Source organism: Hoplias malabaricus, chromosome 4 (assembly GCF_029633855.1).
Source record: "Hoplias malabaricus isolate fHopMal1 chromosome 4, fHopMal1.hap1, whole genome shotgun sequence".
NCBI classification, from domain to species: domain Eukaryota; kingdom Metazoa; phylum Chordata; class Actinopteri; order Characiformes; family Erythrinidae; genus Hoplias; species Hoplias malabaricus.
The window spans coordinates 9,870,603-9,892,244 of NC_089803.1; the positions used below are offsets into that span (position 1 = coordinate 9,870,603).

At 45.2% G+C, this 21,642-nt stretch overlaps 1 protein-coding gene across 1 annotated transcript; it reads right to left on the reverse strand.

The window, feature by feature from the left end:
* Nucleotides 1-3,654: 3,654 nt before the first annotated feature.
* LOC136694903 (uncharacterized) lies at nt 3,655-15,189 on the reverse strand. Its single transcript, XM_066668731.1, has 9 exons — nt 14,776-15,189; nt 14,541-14,684; nt 12,453-14,322; nt 9,849-9,980; nt 9,687-9,743; nt 8,659-8,723; nt 5,223-5,312; nt 4,986-5,073; nt 3,655-3,935 (listed from the first exon to the last, which is right to left on the reverse strand). Exons 1-9 carry the CDS (start codon nt 15,187-15,189, stop codon nt 3,655-3,657), a joined length of 3,141 nt encoding a protein of 1,046 aa, XP_066524828.1.
* Nucleotides 15,190-21,642: the final 6,453 nt, after the last annotated feature.

The window sequence follows — 21,642 nt, forward strand, 5'->3', positions numbered from 1 at the left end:
CGATGAGTGCTTTTGAGTTTAGTGATCTTATGTTGAGTAACCCAAATTTTAGTTCTGAGGTGTTGCTGCTAGGTGTTGTGTATGATTTAATATTGATTAGGTTGCTGAAACAGGCTGATTTTGTTTTTCTACTTTTACATTTAGTTCGGGGGAAAGACACAGTCTCAATACAGTTGAACCTGGGTGACGCCTCAAGACAGTTCGCAGACGGTCGGTTTAGCCTGTCTGTCTGCGGCCTGGTCCCGGCTCTGGATTGTCAGCAGCTATCTACACTACTCTGCTGACTAACTAAAAGACTATGTGCTATGCTGCAAGAAAGTAAGGCGGCACCCTCCCGCGTGGGGTGGATACCATCCCTACCTATAAGACCAGGCTTGCCCTCAAAACGTAACCAATTGTCTATAAAGCCCACTTGATTTTCGGAACACCACTTGGACATCCAGCAGTTTAACGCCCAAAGTCTGCTGTAAGCTTCGTCGCCACGCCGCATTGGTATGGGGCCAGAGCAGATTACGGCATCGGACATCGTCTGGGCCAGTTTAATCACCTCTGTAATATTACCCTTAGTTACCTCAGACTGCCGCAGACGAATATCATTGGCCCCTACATGAATGACTACCCCACAGTACCTCTTACAACTTCATTAACCTCATTCAAGAGAGAAGTATAGGGCTCTTTCACAAGACGATTGCTTGTGCAGGACCGGACAAATGGCTCATGGCTCAAAGCATCAGTGACGGTATTCTTTGTCCCTGGAACATACTTCAAATCAAAATCATATGCTGCAAGCTTGGCCACCCATCTTTGTTCATATGCATCTAACTTGGGTTTTGTTAGAATGTAAGTTAAAGGGTTGTTGCCAGACCATGCAGTGAAGTGTCTCCCTTTTAGCCAATGGCTGAATTTGTCACTAATAGCCCATTTCAAAGCCAAAAATTCTAGCCTGTGAGCTGGATAATTAAGTTGAGAACGGGACAGAGTTTTGCTGGCAAAAGCCACCAGTCTTGCAATTGTCTTACCAGGCAGAACTTAAGAAAGGACTGCTCCAATCCCACCAAAGGATGCATCAACAGCAAGAATGAATGGCTCACTGAAATTTGTATGGGCTGAAGTGACACTGTGTGAGAGATCATGCTTCAGGGTATTGGAAGCAACCTGGCACTCTGAAGTCCAGTCACCTACTGAAAGCTTTACAGGAGCAACATGTCTCTTCTTATAAAATGTCCTCCTTCTAGGAGCTTTACCCTGATCTTTCTACTCTAGGATAAGCTTAAAAAGTGGTTTGGCTTTGCATGAGCAATTTTCAACAAAGTGTTGGTAATAAAGGACCATGCCCAAAAATGACCTAATTTTCTTCTGTGATGGGGTGACACCAACACTTTCCATCAGATCAACTTTCTGAACAGAACTAATGGCTTACACCTTCCCAGGATAAGTCTGCACACCTGAATCAAAAATGACATGTCCAAGAACCTAAGGGATCTTCTGAGAAAATTGCACTTCTTTGGTGCTTAAGGTTGTGATGCTTTAGGCGGGAGATGGCCATTTCCAGATGCTCCAAAGCCAGCTGTTCCATTGGGGCAAAAACCATGAGGTCATCAAGGTAGCAGAGAACCCCAGTGAAGTTCTCATCACCAAATATAGCTAGCATCATCCTCATAAATGTTGCTGGGCTATTTTGGTAAGCCCTGTGGCATTCGTTTATACTCGTGGAGGCCAAATGGTGAAGAGAAAGCTGTATACTTCTTATGCGCTTCATATAATGGAACATTATAAAAACCAGATGTCAAGTCCATAGTGGAAAAGAAAACATTCCCTCCAAGAGCAGTAAGAGCATCAGCCTGGTTGGGCAGTGGATGTGCACCCTTCCCAGTCCTTGCATTAAGCCATCTAAAGTCAGTGCAGATGCACAGATCACCATTTTTCTTTCATACAAGATCTAAGGGCGAAGCATACTCACTTTGTGATTTTCAAATGATTCCTTTCTCTTCCATCTCACTGAGAGCTGTTCTCAACTTCTCATAATGGCTTGGTGGTACTCGACGATAGAGAAGATGGAACGGTTTGTCATCGACAAGATGTATCTTGTGTACAAAATCTGTAGCTTGATTGACTCATACCTTTCTATAATTTGCAAAAGTCGGCCTCTCCACAGATCAGACACTTCACAGGAATCCAGGTCCAACTCCTGCACTCCAAGCCTCTCGAAAACCCTCTTTACCTCATCAGGAGACCTAGCTGAGGGAGGTTCAAGAAGACATTGAGTATGAGACTGAAAGCAAACAGGCTGAGACAGGTCTTCAACAGCAATACATGGGAACACATCTCAAGTTCAAGTTCAAGTTCAAGAAGTTTATTGTCATTTCAGCATTATGTAGTGTTTACAGTACACAGTGAAACGAAATAGCATTCCGCCAGGACCAAGGTGCTACATAAAACAATACACAACATTATGGGGGGCTGAGGGGGAGAGACACTGCAATTTAAAGTGTATTTGTGCTGTAAACGGTAACTGGATGTAACCATGATGTAAACAGGATACGTGTAAACAGTACACTCATTTTCAGTCCAACAAGTTGTGTGTGTGTGGGGGGGCGCGCTTCTACAGTCCAGTCTCAGTCTCTAGGTGTTTAGGAGTCTGATAGCATGTGGGAAGAAGCTGTTACGGAGTCTGGATGTGAGGGCTCGAATGCTTCGATACCATTTTCCAGACGGCAGTAGGTTGAAGAGTGTGTGTGAAGGGTGTGTGTGATCTCCCACAATGCTGAGTGCTTTGCAGGTGCAGCGAGTGGTGTAAATGTCTGTGATGGAGGGAAGAGACACATCGATAATCTTCTCAGCTGACCTCACGATCCGCTGGAGGGATTTGCGATCTGCCACAGTGCAGTTCCAAAACCAGACAGTGATGCAGCTGGTCATGATGCTCTCGATGACTCCTCTGTAAAAAGTGGTGAGGACAGGAGGTGGGAGATGAAACTTCTTCAGCCTTCGCAGGAAGTAGAGGCGTTGCTGGGCTTTCTTTTCTGATGTTACTGGTGTTAGGTGGACCAGGGGAGATCATCCGTTAGGTGAACACCAAGGAAATTGGTATTCTTGACAATCTCCACAGCAGAGTTGTTGATGTTCAGCGGTGAGTGCTCACCCCTTGTTTTTCTGAAGTCTACAACCATCTCTTTGGTTTTGTCCACGTTCAGAGACAGGTTGTTGACTTCACCAGTCAGTTAGCTGCTGCACCTCCTCTCTGTATGCTGACTCGTCGTTCTTACTGATGAGAGCCACCACAGTCGTGTCATTAGCGAACAAGATGATATTTGAGATTTGAGCTGTGCATCGCTGCACAGTCATGGGTCAGCAGTGTGAACAGCAGTGGATTGAGCATGCAGCCCTAGGGGGCTCCAGTGTTCAATGTGATGGTGCTGGAGGTGTTCCTACCAATCCGGACTGACTGAGGTCTCCCAGTCAGGAAGTCCAGGATCCAGTTGCAGAGAGAAGTGTTAAGGCCCAGTATATTCAGCTTCGATCAGGTGCTGAGGAATGATGGTGTTGAATGCTGAGCTGAAGTCTATGAACAGCATTCGGGCATATGTGTCTTTCTTGTCCAGGTGGGTGAGTGTCAGGTGGAGCGTGGTGGATATGGCATCGTCCGTTGAATGGTTAGGATGATGCGCGAACTGTAGAGCACTTTGTGATGACAGGTGTGAGTGCAACGGGACGATAGTCATTAAGGCAGGACATAAAAGAATTCTTAGGCACAGGGATGATGGTGCTGTTCTTGAAGCATGTTGGAACAACGGCGCTGCTCAGAGAGATGTTGAAGATATCAGTGAAGACATCAGCAAGCTGATCTGCACATTCTCTGACCACTCTGTCAGGAATGTTGTCTGGTCCAGCAGCTTTCCGCGGGTCGACTCTGCATAGAGTTTTCCTCACGTCAGCTACAGTAAAAGACAGCACCTGGTCACTGGGAGAAGGGGTGGACTTTCTAGCCGTTACATTGTTCTGTGCCTCAAACCGTGCGTAGAAATGGTTCAGCACGTCTGGGAGGGAAGCATCTCCGTCACAAGCAGGTGGTGTAGTCTTGTAGCTGGTGATGCTCTGGATGCCCTGCCACATGCGCCGAGTGTCTCTACTGCTCTGGAAGTGGCTGTGGATGTTCTGGCCGTGTGCACGCTTTGCCTCTCTGATAGCTCAGGAGAGTTTGGCCCTCGCTGTTCTCAGGGCCGCCTTATCGCTTGATTTGAAAGCGACATCTCTAGCCTTCAGTAGCGCACGCACCTCTGCATTCATCCACGGCTTCTGGTTGGAGCGGATGGTGATGGTCTTGGAGATGGTCACATCATTGATGCACTTCTCTATGTAGCTGGTCACTGATGATGCTTACTCCTCCAGGTTGATTGTGTTGTTGTAAGTTGCAGCCTCTCTGAACATGTCCCAGTCAGTGCACTCGAAACATTCCTGAAGAGTAGAGATTGCTCCTGATGGCCAGATTTTCACCTCTTTCAGAACAGGTTTTGATCGCCTGACGATGGGTCTGTATGCAGGAATTAGCATAACAGACATGTGATCTAAGTATCCGAGGTGGGGGCGGGGCTCTGCCCTGTACACGTCTGGAACGTTTGTGTAAACAAGATCCAGCGTGTTCGCTCCTCTCGGAGCAAAGTTCACATACTGGTGGAATTTAGGGAACACTTTCTTGAGATTTGCATGATTAAAATCTCCAGCAACAATAAACAGTCTATCTGGGTGTGTGTTTTGGAAATCGCTTATGGCTTCTTATAATTCCCACAGCGCTTGATTTGTGTTTGCATCGGGAGGAATATTGATTGCGATTATGTAAACATCGATGAATTCTCACGGTAAATAAAAAGGTCTACATCTCACAGCCACAAACTCCACTAACAGTGAACAATAAGCAGAGACCAGCACAGAGTTCTTACACCATTCAGTGTTGATATAGACACACAAACCACCGCGGCGAGTCTTACCGCATAGCGCTGGGTCTCTGTCGGCTCGAAACGTGGCTAGCCCATCTAGCTGAATGGCGGCGTCGGGAATACTGTCGCTGAGCCATGTCTCCGTAAAAACAAAAACACAGCAGTCTCTGTATTCTCGCCGTGCAGTTCACTCTGAAATATAACTGTTTTATCTGAGGGGGCAACAGAGTTGAAAGACTTGTACACTAACTGAGAATCATCTGAAGTGTCACTGGGAGGGTCACAAACAGAATCTGTCCCGTCCTCCCCTGCATACAGATCCACCAGTTTTCCAACATCTGTGATGGAACAGCCTTCCTCCTCTCTGGACAGCTTTTCCTGGAATGATCAGGTGAGTAACACTGAAAACATAATTTATGGTTCTGACAGTGAGTAAAGTGTTGAGCGTCACCGCAGACTGAACATGGTATATGACTTAAACTATCAATTCAGGGGCAGTTTCTAATGAACATACGTGTCACCTCAGTACTTGGGCACTCAAATGACTTGCCTTGTTCTTTTAGTCAGTCAACAGCAATATCTATAGCCTGATTGAGCCTGAGCCAATAATAATATGCATCTTCATCAGCCTTGGGCAATGTAGAGTAAAAATCTGCCATCAGGATAGGTGAGCATGGAACAGAACCTAAGTGCTTGCTGTAGTGGAGTATAGACCAGATAACCAGATCGAAATGAAGAAATGAAAAGTTTTGAATTAAACTTTTCCAGTCTGAATAAGACCTTTCGTCTGTGACAACATCCAACCTTCCACAGGACTGTTTGTGCCCGCGGGGGTGCAAAGCCCCACACACACGCACACACATAAGCTAAAACATCAAAGAACCCTTTAAAGTAACACATGGCCCCAACACCCCCCTTTTCTCTTTTAACTAACAGGAACTGTCGAGATAACCAATTTTTATAATGCTTTTAAGAGACAGGGACCTCAAACAAAAGGAAGGGTTATAATCCCGCCTGGGACAAAGTGGCACCTCCATGTCTCGTTATCTTCCACGGGGATCAACAAATGTTTAAACCAAAAGTGACCTCGAGTGAACCCCGTTGACTCAACCGAAACATGGACCAACAGCGACCCCAAATGGACACTGGCGAAACTACGCCTCGCTCGGAGTCGCCGAAACCATAGCGGAAAAATAGTCGAACTCTGAATTATTTGTGTATAAACCAATGTATTAATGTCACTTTCTGTACCCCCAGATGAATGCCTATCTCCTAATGAAATGTTGTATATTGTTGACTGTTTCTATCATGAAAAGAAGTCCTACCTCTGAATAAGAGAAAACGGATTAATATTCCTTTCCAGCGTATCGTCATAAATGGGACATAAAGATGAAACCTTATGTAAATATTTGATATTAATAATCCAGTATACTCATTTTTGTATGTTATTAATATGAATAGGAAATTTCGATACGGGAAATGTCTATCTTATTACTTATTGCTTAAAATCTTTTATTCAGCCTTCCCTTTTTTTTCTGCCTCATGAAGTCAGTCACGTGGGGCTGAAGTTGTGCCCAATCAGGAAAAGGACACCTCCCGTTAGGGCGTGACCGCGCTCGCTTTGAAAGCACAGAGCAGCTCAACGCAGTGCAGTTCGAAGTTCGGAGTCGAGGGTTCAGTCCCGAGAGCTCGACAGAAGTAACGGACCACGAAAGAAAGCGAAAAAAGGAGGACGCCGACGACAACAACGGCGAGAAAATCTGAGAACTTTGAAACGACAAAGAAACGCTTTCTTCTCCACGCCGACAACGAAACAAAGGAAAACCTCAGAGACTTCATTGAAAGCTTACGAGAGACGTCTTGAAATTAGCTAAGAGTATGAAGTTTTACTAATACGTCGAGTAATTTGAATATCTTTCTTTTCTTTTAATCTTGTTTATGTTTATTACCCATCGAAGTGTGATCTCACGAGTGATCAAAGCGGGTGAAACTTATTTGTGGCCAGAATAAGATATCAACCTTTGATTAGTCGATAACAGATATATTAACGTTATAAGCTGATTCCTGAAGACATCACTCCTGGAAAACTGAACAACGAGACTAGCTAATACTCTGAAAAAGCCGCTCCATTCCGGTGGAAACCAGCCACGCCTGTGAAAATCCAAAGAAGGGAAAATCTCGATCGACGCAGCTCAGCTTGGAGTCGAAAGTTTTCAACTCAACCGGAAAGAGATCCTCCATAAGCGGGCCTGTCTCTCACCACGTGGGAACGACGAGAACCCCCAGAACACGGAGAGCAAACAACAGGACGCGACGGCTCGGTGAAACGGCAAAAGTAAGCTAGCGTATTTTACACTTTTCCAGGAGCTGATATCTAAGTCAATCACCTTATAATGTACCATTTATTAAACCTTAGTTAGTAACACATTAATCACAAGCCAGTAATGCCTAGCCCACCTTAAGGTCAAAATCGGTTTGCCTGTTGTGATACCGTGAGATTATAAGGCTACGCTATGTTAATTAAGTATCTTCTCTTTATTAATAAAACTCTCATTATTTGAAATCACAGTGTTTGCGATTTGTTCATTATTTTCCTGAAAATCCTGACGTACTCATTTAGCATGATTATTATTCATTCTCAAACTAATTATTAATGTTTTAATTGCTTAAGCCAATTATAAATCTTAATTAATTTCATTAAGTCAAATATCAGAGATTGGAGGAGTTTGAATAAGGTCAAGGCTATAAAACAAATTATAAAATATAAATATAGAAATATATTCATATTTCACGGTGTATTACCAACATACACTACATTGCGAAAAAACAGTAAATGGCCTTTGGATTCTTTACTATGTAGACACTACTGTTTCTTATTCTGAACTTGATAATGTCCCTTGCCCTACCTCTGAGATGCATGGGTATCTCTTCAGCCTGTTGCTCTGTTGCAATTTCACCTTTTTTATGTAGTTTCTCATGAGATCTTCCCACTCAAACACTGTCTCATAATCAGAGCTGTCCCCTCTTTCACTTTCCTGTGGGATACAATCTGAATCTGTGACCTGTCAAGACTTTGTGTATGAGTGACATTTGGTGTGTTCTGTGCAGCCAAAGCACTAGATGGAGAATTAGCATGTGCTTGGGTAATGATGCTGTCTGCTAATCCTTTACTATCAATTCAATTCAATACATTTAATTACATCACTCATTTGACTGAGCAATTAACTAGACTCAAAGGCAGAGCCTGAAATGGAATTACTTTTGACCTGAGGGCTAAATGTAGCAGCAGTGTGAAAGTGCTCTCACTGACTAAATGAATCCCAGCTAGAACCTAACTTTTGTCCACAACACACATGCCAATTGCCTGATCAGGGCCGTTGAACTGTAACATCTGTGATATCCCCAAAACACTTCTGCCTCTTGTGGAATGGTTGTTCCTTCTACCTTCCCTGGCTACCGCAGCCAAATCCCCTCCTTTTAGAAACTTAGCCCCACCCCTCTCTTAATTGGACTTACCCAACTCTGGCAAAGGGGTAACAAAATTACTTACAGGAAGATATTTATTCCCTACAATATAACCAATAACTGATATCCCCAGCACATCTTATTCCAGCTTCGCTGGTAAGTATTTATCTATGTACATAGTTTGTTAGTATTTTTACTTGCTTTTTCCCTTTCACAAGTTCCCAAATCCAGCTCTTCCCTCCCCCTCTCTATACCTCACCGTGGGCCCTTCTGCTAGCACAAAGAGAGACAGGAAATTTGCTGCCATTCCCCTAGGACCAGAACCTGAAACACAAGGTAAGTAATAATACCGGCATACATTCCTTAATGTATATTCCAGTCTTGGTGATGGGGCCAATTCACTGGAAGTCAGCTGTAATGTTCTGAGCACCTTTCCGGTACTGCACTTGAAATTTAAAAGGCTGAAGTGACAAATACCATCTCGTAATCCTCGCGTTACTGTCTTTCATTCTATCTATCATTTCATTCTATCATCCACTGTAAAGCCCTATGGTCTGTCTCAAGTCTGAAGTTAGCACCTAACAGATAGTACTTCAATGATTCCAATGCCCACTTCACTGCTAGAGCCTGACACTGGTTCTGAGCACAAACACTGCTTCAGGTCATTAAATGCTTCGTCACACTGTTGAGTCCACTTGACTTTCTGAGGATTATCTTTCTTTATAAGATCAGTCAACACTGCTGCTCTGGCTGAAAAATCAGGTATAAAACGCCTATACCATCCCACTAGTCCCAAGAACAATCTCACCCTTCTTTTCATTGTAGGTGCCGGAGTTCTTCTGACCGCTTCCACCTTATCAACCTTTGGGCAATCATCCCTCCATCCAGGATATAGCCCAGGTATGAGACCGAATCCCTGGCTAGATTGCACTTGTTTGGGTTAGCCGTTAATCCTGCAGCAGCAATCTTTTGCAACACTGTCTGGACGTGATGTAAATGTTCTTCCCAGCTTGTGCTATATACAACCATGTCATTGATGTAGGCGGCTGCAAATCCGTCAGTTCCTTTCAACACCTGGTCCATAAGTCTCTGGAAAGTGGTGGCTGCACCATGTAATCCGAAGGGCATCGTGGTGAAATGATATAGCCCTGAGGGCTATCAGCTCATCTGCTTTTGGCATTGGGTAGGGGTCAAATGCAGAGACAGAATTCAATTTGGAGAAGTCTATGCAAAAGCGTAACCCTCCATCTTTCTTGGGCACAAGCACCACAGGGCTACACCACTCACTTGTAGAAGGTTCTATGACCCCCAGGTTCAACATCATCTTCACCTCTTCCTTCAGGTCTGGAATCAAGCGTGCAGGTACTCTACAGTTCGTCTGCCTGATTGGATCCGATTTCAGGAGACGGATGTCATGCTGGATAATACTCGTTTTGCCTGGCTACTCACTGAAGAGTTTTGGTGGGATGACTTTCCTCAGCTCCTTTTGCTGCTTTGTACTGAAGTGTGACAAATTGAGCGGCATACTAGCTCCACTTGTACCTGGGAAATATTGCTCCGTGCACTCCTCCTCTTCTCCGACTGCACATACCCAGAGTTATTCTGTGGTGTTTGCTTTTGGCTCCTTCCATCGTCGCAGCATATTGATTTGAAAAACTTGTTGCTGCTTCTTCCTGTCAGGTAGCGACAACTCGTATGAGGTTCTGTTGATTTTCCTAATCACCTAATATGGCCCATGCCATTTTGCCAGCAGCCCAGTGCCCAATGTGGGCAAAAGAACTAGTGCTTTCTCTCCCGGTGTCAGTGCTCTGTTCTTTGCCACCTTGTCATACCACTCTTTTTGGCATGATTGGGCTCTTTCCATGTTGTCTCTGACCAACTCTGTCAATCTGGACATTTTGTCTCTCATTTTGAGCACATGTGACAGTACATTCATTTTTTGATCTTGTTGTCCCCCTTCCCAGGATTCTCACATGACGTCTAGTGGGCCTCTCACTTCTCTGCCATACAGGAGCTGAAAAGGGAAAAAAAGCCTGTAGATGCTTGAGGTACTTCTCTATAGGCAAAAAGTAAGTATGGCAGCCATGTGTCCCAATCAGAAGTCTCCAAGACAAACTTTCTGAGTATACTTTTCAATGTCTTATTGAAGCGTTCAACTAACCAGTCAGCCTAAGGATGGTATGGAGTGATCTTTATACCTCTTATACCCAGTAAAGGAAATACCTGCCCTAGTTGTTTTGATGTAAAATTTGTTTCCTGGTCGGTCAATACTCCTTTTGGTATCCCTACTCTTGAGATTAGTTGGATTAGTGCATTAACCACTTGGCATGTTTTAACCTTACGGAGTGCAAAAGCCTCCGGATACATCCATGGCAATCCGTGAAAATGATACATCAACAATAGGCATATTTATCATAGGGACTTTATCTGAGTTTTTCTGAGGTGATGTTAATTGACATTCAGGATACGTTCTGCAATATTCGACTACATCGAGAGATAATCTAGGCCAGTAAAACCTGCCAACTATCCTGCTCAGTGTCTTAGCCTGACCCAGGTGTCCTGCCCAAGGCTCTGAATTTGCTAATTTAAGTACTTCTTGCCTTAAGCTAGTTGGTAGCACTAACGTTAGGTTATGCATATAACCACTGTTCCCTGAAGAAGAGGAACGAGGTACAACACAAGCTGTATGGGATATTATGCCTCTTCCATATGTGGCTGAAGACACCTCTAATCACGCCTTTAAGGCAGATGACGCATAGTGACGAGGGTAGGTGGGCCCGCCCCTCACCTATAACCTCTGGACAGTAGCGTCTCTCTTCAGTTCAAGATGCTGATCTTCACCGAGCTAATAGTGAAGCGGGGCAGCCCGTGTTGTACCTCGTTCCTCTTCTTCAGGGAACAGTGGTTATATGCATAACCTCACGTTCCCTATCAGTCGATTCACTCGGTACAACACAAGCTGTATGGGATCTAAATTCACGCCCCGAGAAACAGACACCGAACCAAGAAAGCAGCCTAGTGCATGTTAGACCCTATAGAAAGGACAGCATGAGCTACCGAAGAGGCCAGCACATCCAGGCGATAAAAACGAACAAATGTATGAGGTGATGCCCAGCTAGCAGCGGCACAGATGTCTCCAACTGGGACACCCTTAAAAAGAGCCCAGGATGTAGCTATTCCTCTTGTGGAATGAGCCCTCACCCCCTCTGGTAAATCCATACCTTTGCTGCTGTAAGCTATAGAAATAGCTTCTAAAACCCAGTGAGAGAGACGTTGTTTAGACAAAGCCCTGCCACGAACTGGGTTAGCAAAACAGACGAAAAGCTGGTCACACCTACGGAAATCCTGAGTAGGATTAATGTATGTGCGCAGTGCCCGCACGGGGCAGAGCATGTGTAGTCTTTGCTGCACCTCAGATGTAAATGGAGGAGGAGAGAAAGAATTTAACTCAAAAGCCAGTGAGCTGTAAGACATAGGCAACACCTTTGGCACATATGCTGCATTAGGACACAGAGTCACCTTAGTGTCCCCTGGTGCAAACTGGGTACAAGAAGGGTGCACTGACAGTGCGTGGAGACCACCCGTTTTGCAGATGCTAAAGCTAGGAGTAGAGCAGTCTTATATGAAAGGAACTTGATATCCACAGACTCCAGTGGCTCAAAGGGAGGTGCACATAGTGCACCAAGTACCATACACAGGTCCCAGGGAGGAACAGTAGGTCTAGATACAGGCTTTAGGCGCCTCACCCCCTTCATGAAACGTATGGTTAGGGGGTGTGCTCCTGGTGACAACCCACCAAAGCCCTCATGACAGGCTGATATAGCTGCCAGATAGACTTTTATAGTTGAAAAAGAGAGCCCTCGTTCAAATAACTCCTGAAGGAAAGTTAAAATGTCAACAATGGAACATTGGAAAGGGACCAATTCCCTCTCCTAACACCAAAGCTCAAATGCATGCCATTTAAATGCATACAGACCTCTTGTAGAGGCTGCTCTTGCACTCTGAATAGTGGCAACTACATTGGAGGGTAAGCCACGAGCCATTAACATTGACCTTTCAGCGGGTAAGCGTGGAGACACCACAACTCCGGTCGAGGGTGAACTATTTCTCCACCTGCCTGAGACAGGAGGTTCTTGTGAAAAGGGAGAGGCCAAGGGTCCCCTGCAAGGAGACTGATTATCTCTGCGTACCATGGTTTCGATGGCCAGCAGGGGGCTACCAGAATTAGGGAAAGGTTTCCCTGGCACACTCTCTCCAGTGTTGGCAATATAAGAGCTACTGGAGGAAACGCATAGAGAAGAGTGTTGGGCCACGGGTGTGCCAGCGCATCCACTCCCAGGGGCGCGCTGTGGTCCGTTAGAGAGAAAAACAGAGGACAATGCGCGTTTTCTCTGGATGCGAAGAGATCTACGTTGGCCCTGCCAAACCGATCCCATATCTGCATTGCCACCAGAGGACTGATTCTCCATTCCCGTGCTGAAGGGCCCCCTCTGGAGAGGAGGTCTGCCCCCAGGTTCAGGTGACCTGGTATATGCGTCGCCCTGAGTGACAGAAGGTGGAGACTGCTCCACAACAGAAGGGTCTGGGACAGCTTCAACAGAGGAAGGGAACGTGTCCCCCCTTGCCTGTTTATATAAGACACCACAGTGGTGTTGTCTGTCCTGACCAGGACATGCTGCCCACACAGAACGGGGAGAAAGTGCTTTAAAGCTAGATGAACCGCCAGTAGCTCCAAGCAATTGATGTGGTGTGAGCGTTGAGCCAGAGACCACGCCCCCTTCACCGCAAGCTGGTCGAACACTGCCCCCCAACCCGTTAGGGACGCGTCCGTCGACACCACTTTGCGAAACAGAACTCTGCCTATCGGCGAGCCCTGACACAATAGGCGGGACTCCCTCCAAGGGGACAACGCTGTCATGCAAGCTCTTGTCACAACTATCCTTTTCCCTAATTGACGCGAGGCAATCAAGCGATGGAATAAGAGCCAGCGCTGAAATGCCCGCATTAGAAGTAAACCTAGTGGAACTACCGCTATTGCAGAAGCCATCTGGCCCAACAGCTGGAGAAACTGGCGAACGCGCAGTTTGCGTCCCAGCTGAAACTGAGCGAGGCCGTCGCGAAGCGCACATATTCTGCGCTCTGACAGACATGCTCGGCTGGAGAGCGAGCATATTTCTAACCCCAGAAAAGAAAGTTTCTGACTGGGGATTAGAGAGCTCTTCTTTAAATTGACTGATAAGCCCAGCCGCTTCAAATGAGAAAGTGCAGCGTTTGTATCTGTCCGAGCTTTCACTTTCGACCGCGCTATTATAGCGAGGTCGTCCAAATACGCGAGCACGCGCACTCCTCGCCCCCGCAGCGGGGCGAGAGCTGCTTCCATACACTTCGTAAAAGTGCGAGGAGCTAGAGAAAGCCCGAACGGGAGAACGAGCCACTCGTACGCCACTCCCTCGAATGCAAACCTCAGATACTTTCTGTGATCTGGATGGATTGCTATATGAAAATATGCGTTTGTGAGATCTATGGACGTGAACCAGTCCCCCGGGCCAATCGAGCGAAGGAACTGGCGCAGAGTTAGCATTTTGAAAGTGAAAACTCTCAAATGCTTGTTTAGCACTCTCAGATCCAAAATTGGACGAGCCCCTCCGTCCTTTTTCGGCACAACAAAGTAACGGCTGTACCAGCCCTTTCGTGATTCGGTCTGAGGCACCACTCTTATTGCCTCTTTGCTGAGGAGATTTCTTATCTCCTCCTTGAGGACCGCTGCAGCACTGCCCGATACTCGGGTGAACACCACGCTGGAAAAGCGGGGAGGGGGAATTCGAAATTGTAAACGGTACCCTACACACACTGTCCTTTCTACCCAAGGAGAGATGAAAGGAGAGATGACTTGCATGAGCTGCGAGTCGGCCGTGATAACAGCCTATTTGTGGGGAAATGAGGCCCTCCTGTGGCTGAGCTGGGGAGCATACAGAATGCTTCCTCAGGCTCACTAACGCCAGATCGTTTATTGTGCTTGAAACAGACACTTTTATTTCCTGATGTACAAAATGAGACTTTATTAAGGCACATCGAGGAACATAATGCTCTTTTATTGCACCCAAACGGGGGGCTTGTAAACACTGTGGGAAACCCACCCACCCCTGAGAACTGGGAAAGGATTGAGGGGATGTTTGTGCACACGTGTCTGGGCAGAACAGGTGCTTTGTGAACAATACTGGGGTAGAACGTGTCCTTTTTGGACTGGGCCCCGGTACGGGAAAAGGGTGGCGCCTCTTGAGGGGCCTGAAGGGAGAGGCTGCGGTGTCTCCGAGCCTCGGAGACCTCTCCCACACTGAAATGAAGGTTAGGATGAGTTAGGCTTCTTCCTCCTCACCGCTGAATCCTTCAGAGGTCCAGGTGGAGGACCCCTGCTCCAGGCGGAGTGACGCGGGGCCTGTTTTTGTGGTTGCTGCTTAAGAGGGGGGTTCCCCAGAAGAACTGCTGGTGCAGACCTCTTCACAGCGAGAAATGGAGTGGCAGGCTTACGAGCGACCCACGCTGGCTTCTGCTTAGCCTCCCTTCTTGGCAGAATAGAGCGCAGTGCCTCTGTCTGCTTTTTTCTGGCCTCAAATTTAGCCTGAATGGCTTCGAGAGAGTGACCAAACAAACCTGCAGATGAAACTGGTTCGTCCAAATAAGACACTCGGTCTCTTTCCGACATATCGGACATGGTCAGCCACAAGTGGCGCTGAGCCACCACCGTTGACGCCATTCCTCTGCCCAGCGACAGTGCAGCACAGCGGGACATGCGCAGAATGTAATCCGAGGCAATTCTGACCTCGTTAAGCAAGCTCAGTTAACGGGCTCTCCGCCGGCAGTTGCTCTCCGAACTCGGCCAGACACATCGCTTGATATGTTTGGAGAAGAGTGACCGAATTCATAGCCCTAGCTGTGCCTGCCTGAGCGCGGTAAACTTTATCCAGCTGCGAGGAGGAAAAACGGCAGGGCTTAGAGGGAAGCACGGCTGGTCCTGCTACCCCTAGGTTGTGTGATGGGGCGAGATAAGCTGCCAGTGACGGCTCCATGGGAGGGGGGTTCAGCAGACCTGTCTCGTCCGCCCCCTCTATGTCGAGAAATGGAGCGAAACCCGGAACCGCCGTACGGGTCGACAGTGGTTTAGCCCATGAGGACTTTAGCTCGGCGATGAAGTCCGGAAACAGCGGGAGACGGTGTTTCACCGCTGTCGGGACCGGGGGAAGGAAAAACCCAGATAATCTCGTAGCCGCTTTGGTTGTGTGAGGAGCGGGCCACTGGACGTCCAGTTTCTGAGCAGCACGGCGATAAAGGGAGATAAAGGACGTGTCCGCCTCGTCCTGTTTCCCCCCTGAAGCCGCTGCAACGAGAGGAGCCGGTAGGTCCTCCTGCTCGTCCTCGGAGAGACCGTGCTCATCTAACCCGAGATCAAAAGGGTCGTCGTCCTCGAATTCAGCTGCAGGCTCGGGGATCTGGGGCTTCATTAGGAGAGCAGGTGACTGCGGACCCATTTCACACACGTCCCCCAGACTCTCCATGTGCTCAGCCCAATTAATACACGGCTCACCCACTGATTCAGCCTCTTCAGTGAGAAGGCTCACCTTGTTCGGAAAACAGGGGATCCTCATGGTCCAACGCTGCTTGTCCAAGAATTTTCTCAACAAACGACACCCTGCGCTCCAGGGTAGAACGTCTGAGCCGGTGACAGAACTCGCACGCCTCAGGCTGCAGTAAGGCCCTCCTAGCATGAACGATTCCCAGGCAAACTGGGCACGCATCATGTAGGTCCTTCTCATGAATAGCGAACCCACACCCTTGAGGACAAGGGCGGGGGACTTTCCTGCCATGGCGGGTAGCTGCTTGCGAGCTCATTTTGATAGCCGTTAGCAAAACTAAACGGGCTAGCACCGAGACTAGGCAAAGCGAGCTCAAGAGAAGAAAGCAAAAGACGTTCCAAAACAGCGCTCCGCGGAAATACGACTCACCAACGTGAGGTTGTTGCCGTTCTTTCCTATTGGAACAGTAAGCTATTTGTAGTGTCTTTGCTAAGGAAAAGAGCTAACTAGCTAGCTAGATTAGCAGAGAAGTGTAAGGTGTTCTTAGCGAGGTGAAGAGCATAAGAACTGAAGAGAGACGCTAGTGTCCAGAGGTTATAGGTGAGGGGCGGGCCCACCTACCCTCGTCACTATGCGTCATCTGCCTTACAGGCGTGATTAGAGGTGTCTTCAGCCAGATATGGAAGAGGCATAATATCCCATACAGCTTGTGTTGTACCGAGTGAATCGACTGATAGGGAACTGATTGATATTGTTTTTGATCCTGTATAAAATGTTATCTTTTATAATGAACTGGTTCTCTCTTCCGTTTATAATGTTCTCTTTACTACTCTTTAAAAACAGGCATTTAAGAGATTCATCCTGTGCTTGCAACTCAGTTATGTTACCCGGTATTTGCTCAGTATTGTCTTCAGGGATATTTACTTGTTCTGCTAAGGTAATACCTTTAACTTTCTCTTGCCCTTTTATTCTGCGTGGTTTCCTGTCCTTTCCTTCATTGCCATAAGGTAATGTTTCAAGCAAAGCCTTTCGCTCATCTATTTCTTTTTGCTTATTTTGAGATCTAGTAGCTACCATTACCTCCACTTTTTTCAGTTTTGCTGCTAATAAATCAGTAAGTATAGGCACGTCTCTACCTAGTATAACTGCATAAGGTGTTTTCTGCAGTATGCCAACATTTAATTAGTACCCCTGACCATTTATTTCAATGTTAACCTCGGCTGTGGGGTAGATTTGCTCTTCACCATATATGTATTTAACCCTAAGTTTTGCCTCATGCTTTATCTGAGACTTTAACACAATTTTTTCTGAAACTAGGGTTTGGCTGGCTCCTGTGTCAATGAGAGCTTTAACTGTTTTATTACCTATTTTAACTGTAATCTGATTATCATTAGTATTATCAACTGGTTCAAAGCTTCTCTCCTTCTTTGGTAGGTAACACAGTTGACTAGTACTATTTTGCAATTTTGGGCATGCGTTCATTTTATGGCCAGTTTGATTACAATTAAAACATTTCCATGTGTTCTCTGGGCGACTTTTATTGCTACTTTGTTCCTTTCCTACTGTCCAATTAGTGTTACACCAGCGCCCCTGTGCGGCTTGTTTATTAAATTGTGGCTTCCGACCACTACACAATCCATCCAAAGACTTACCGAGCTCCCGCTGTTGGCTTGGTTTGTTGAAGCACCTGGCACCAATCCTGAACTCTGCATCTGCTTGCCGTGCGGCAGTGAATGCTTCAGCTAATTCCACTGCTTGCTTAGCTGTTACCGGCCCGCGTTTGATGATCCAAGTTCTCAGTTCAGGTTTTACCGTGCTCAGGTACTGTTCTAATATGATGGTGTCTCCTATTTTTTCTTTTGTCTTTTCCCGTGGTGTCATCCATCTCTCATATAGTGATTTCAACCTGGCGTAGAGCTCTTTCGGTGTCTCATCTTCAAGAACTGTGGTGTCTCTGAACTGTTGTCTATAAGTTTCTTTGTTGATTTCATACTTTTTAAGGATTGCGTTTTTAATTTTACCATAATCGCCGATGTCATCTCCATCCATAGCCACATAAGCTGCTCTAGCCTTACCGTCAAGGAGTGGAACAAGGTGTAAAGCCCAATTTTCCATGGGCCATCTGGTTGCTTGCACCATCCTTTCGAACATGGTCAGGTAATGTTCAACGTCATCTGTTTCTTTAAGCATGGGCATTCTCTGTGTCGGCCAGATAGTATTCATGCCCTGCTGCTGCTGTTTTTGTCATTCCGTGTAAGTGTCTTGTGCTACTAACGCCGTTTGGGAGCGTCGCAGGATCTGGGGCTGTGGAGCTGTACCCGCTTCATCTCTTTCATCACTCTTACGGAACCCTTCCTGGTGCGTCCTCAGAACTTCTCCTTGTAGCAGGTTAAACTGGTGCTGTAAAGCGTGCCACCTTTGCTCTTGTTTAACTGCTTCTTTTCGTAGGAGTTCATCTTTCTCTCACTGCTCTCTAATGAAGCTCTGCAGCAAACCACTGACTTGCTCTATTTCTCCGGTAGAGCTGCTTGACGCTTCTACTTCTGGCCGGCTCTGTGTGTTATGTTCTTCACCTGGTGAATCTCTCTGTTGTTCACTTGAGGTTGTGTGAGCTTTTTTGGGAGCCATCCTTACTGTTGCTGAGTTTGTCTTGCTTAAAATTGGTAGGTGCTACTGTCGACGGCCTGCACTGTTGCCAATCTATCACAAGTCAATGGCGATCAAGGCTGCGTCCTCTTGCATTTCTACCACTTGTGAAGTTCAGTACTCCTAGACTGCTTTCACTGCCACCATTTGTGGAATGGTTGTTAAAATTGAAGTACGGCTTAAGAAGTGTGGGTTCACTCAGCAAGGAGCAGGCAGGACTCAAAATAACTCTTTCCGTGAGAATTTATTCCAACGTAGCACATGTGATGACGTCACAATAAGAGAGGTACCCATAAAGAAAAGAAAAGAAAAAAGAAAAGAAAAACAGCGAGTTAGAACTAAACAGACCTAGTTTGTCCATATTGCAGTTCCTTCTACCTTGCCTGGCTACCGCAGCCAAATCCCCCTCCTTTTAGGAACTTAGCCCCACCCCTCTCTTAATTGGACTAACCCAACTCTGGCAAAGGGGTAACAAAGTTACTTACAGGAAGATATTTATTCCCTACAATATAACCAATAACTGATATCCCCAGCACATCTTATTCCAGCTTCACTGGTAAGTATTTATCTATGTACATAGTTTGTTAGTATTTTTACTTATTTGCTTTTTCCTTTTCACAGGTTCCCAAATCTAGCTCTTCCCTCCCCCTTCTCTATACCTCACCATAGGCCCTTCGGCTAGCACAAAGAGAGACAGGAAATTTGCTGCCATTCCCCTAGGAACAGGACCTGAACAATCAAGGTAAGTAATAATACCGGCATACATTCCTTAATGTATATTCCAGTCTTGGTGATGGGGCCAATTCACTGACCTCATCACACCTCTCCCCAGACTTGTGCTAATGGGGAGTGCAAATTAATAGTGTGCAAATTACTATGAAGGAAGCTCATTATTGCTTCACAAACAAGTAATAATAAAGAAAAAGTGAAACGTGTGGAAAATATAACAAGAAATTTAAAATGTCTTAAAATGCTTGATGTTGAATCAGTATTAATAGAATCAATTAACCCATCAGTCCATCTGCACCATGCATGTGGTTCCACACAGACATAAGGCAGCAGAGAAAGTCTGACTTCAACATGAAGATGATTGAAGACATGCTCACGGCACCAATGTAATCCTCCTGTATGGTCCTCGCCTGCCCCAGTCAATAATGGATGCCAGTTTTTTTTCTTGTCACCTGTAATGAGTATGGCAACCACAGTGTAAGTTCCTACACGTGATTCGGTCAGCATAAAACATAGCACAGCACATGCACTACTACCAACATTACATTGACATGAATGTGTGATTCATAAATCAGAACGGTTAAACAGAACCAAAAATGTGAAAAAAAAACCAGAACATACTTGTAATGTGTATGGCAACCACAGTGTTCCTACACATGATTCGGTCAGCATAAAACCAAGTGCTGTCTAATACTGAAACAATGAACCTGTGACTCAAATGGAAAGTAATACATTTTATGCTAAGATTTTTTCTTCCCATTTGAACTCATTAAGAGGAAGCAGCTTAAATGTGTTACTTTCCATTTGAGTCAAAGCTTTATTTTCAGTTTGTCCAGTTCTTGCTTTGTGATGAACATTTTTTTATCTTTGCAATAATTAACTTGGAATTTCTTTTGTAAAGAAAAATTTTACCACAGCACAACTTACACTGATGACCATAAACTTGCTCCTTCACTTTGTAAGTGATAAAATGGGCTTCCTGTCTCTTTAAGAAAACTGCTCTCTGTAAAATTAGGTAAAATGTACTGGTGAAATATGTGTTTACAGCCATCAAGTTTGATCTCTTTGAACATAATTTGCTATATAGGTCACTTTGACCCATTGTGGCTCTTTGGGGGCATGATGTGTGTGAGAGAGATTGTGTGTGTGTGAGTGTGTGTGTGAGAGAGAGAGAGAGAAAGACAGAGAGAGAGAGAGAGAGAGCTTCTAAATTTGTGGAGTCAGCAACTTTTAGAAAAGTGTTTATTAACAGGAAAAGTTACCACATTGTTCAGCTGTTGAGTAAACAATGGTAAGTATTAGTTGACTATAAATGCAGTTAAAATACTACAGTTTAATACATTTCTAATTTGAATGGCTATAAATTCTCACCAGTGCATAAAATAATAATACATTTTTAGCTCCATCTTTAGCTTTTGATCAAGTTAATGCATGTTACATGAAGTTCATTCACCACCAGATAGAGCTGTAACATTAATGAACAAAAATACTTAAAATAATTAATAATAATTTATAATAATAATAAATAACTCAAAAATAATTAAGGCCAAATCTCAAAATACATGGAAAATATTTTTTTTGTATAACTTATTTTAATTATTGTAAATATCCCACAAATTTAAACCATCCTTATTAAGCCTTAGCTGCCAAAAAAACTTTTTTCTGGTCCTTTCTTCAACTGACCTTATCAACCCATAGTTGTAAACATAATTGTAAACATTATTCTAGTTACTTTACTTTTAATGTCTGCATGAAGGTTTGCACATTTGGCCTATTACTTTCAAAAAAGCCTATTTAGGCCTTATTTATTTATTTATTTATTTATATTTATTTAATATTTTGTATTTAAAGTTTTTTTTTTCAATTTTTGAGCTTCAATTGCAGACAGTACAATGGATAAATGTCAATTATTATTATCTGTCATTATCTGTAACCACTTATCCAGTTCAGGGTCGTGGGTTCAGAGCCTACCTGGAATCATTGGGCGCAAGGAGGGAATACACCCTGGAGGGGGCGCCAGTCCTTCACAGGGCAACACAGACAGACAAACACACACACACACATTCACTCACACACTCACACCTACGGACACTTTTTGAGTTGCCAATCCATTTACCAACGTGTGTTTTTGGACTGTGGGAGGAAACCGGAGCACCCGGAGGAATAAATGTCAATTATGTTTTTATCATTATTTTAAACTAAATTAAAATTAAAATTCATGTTTAGATGTCTTGCTTTAGGGCACTCCAGGCATGGAGGTTGAGGGAGGATATGTTGCTGTACCATCACTCCCTCTG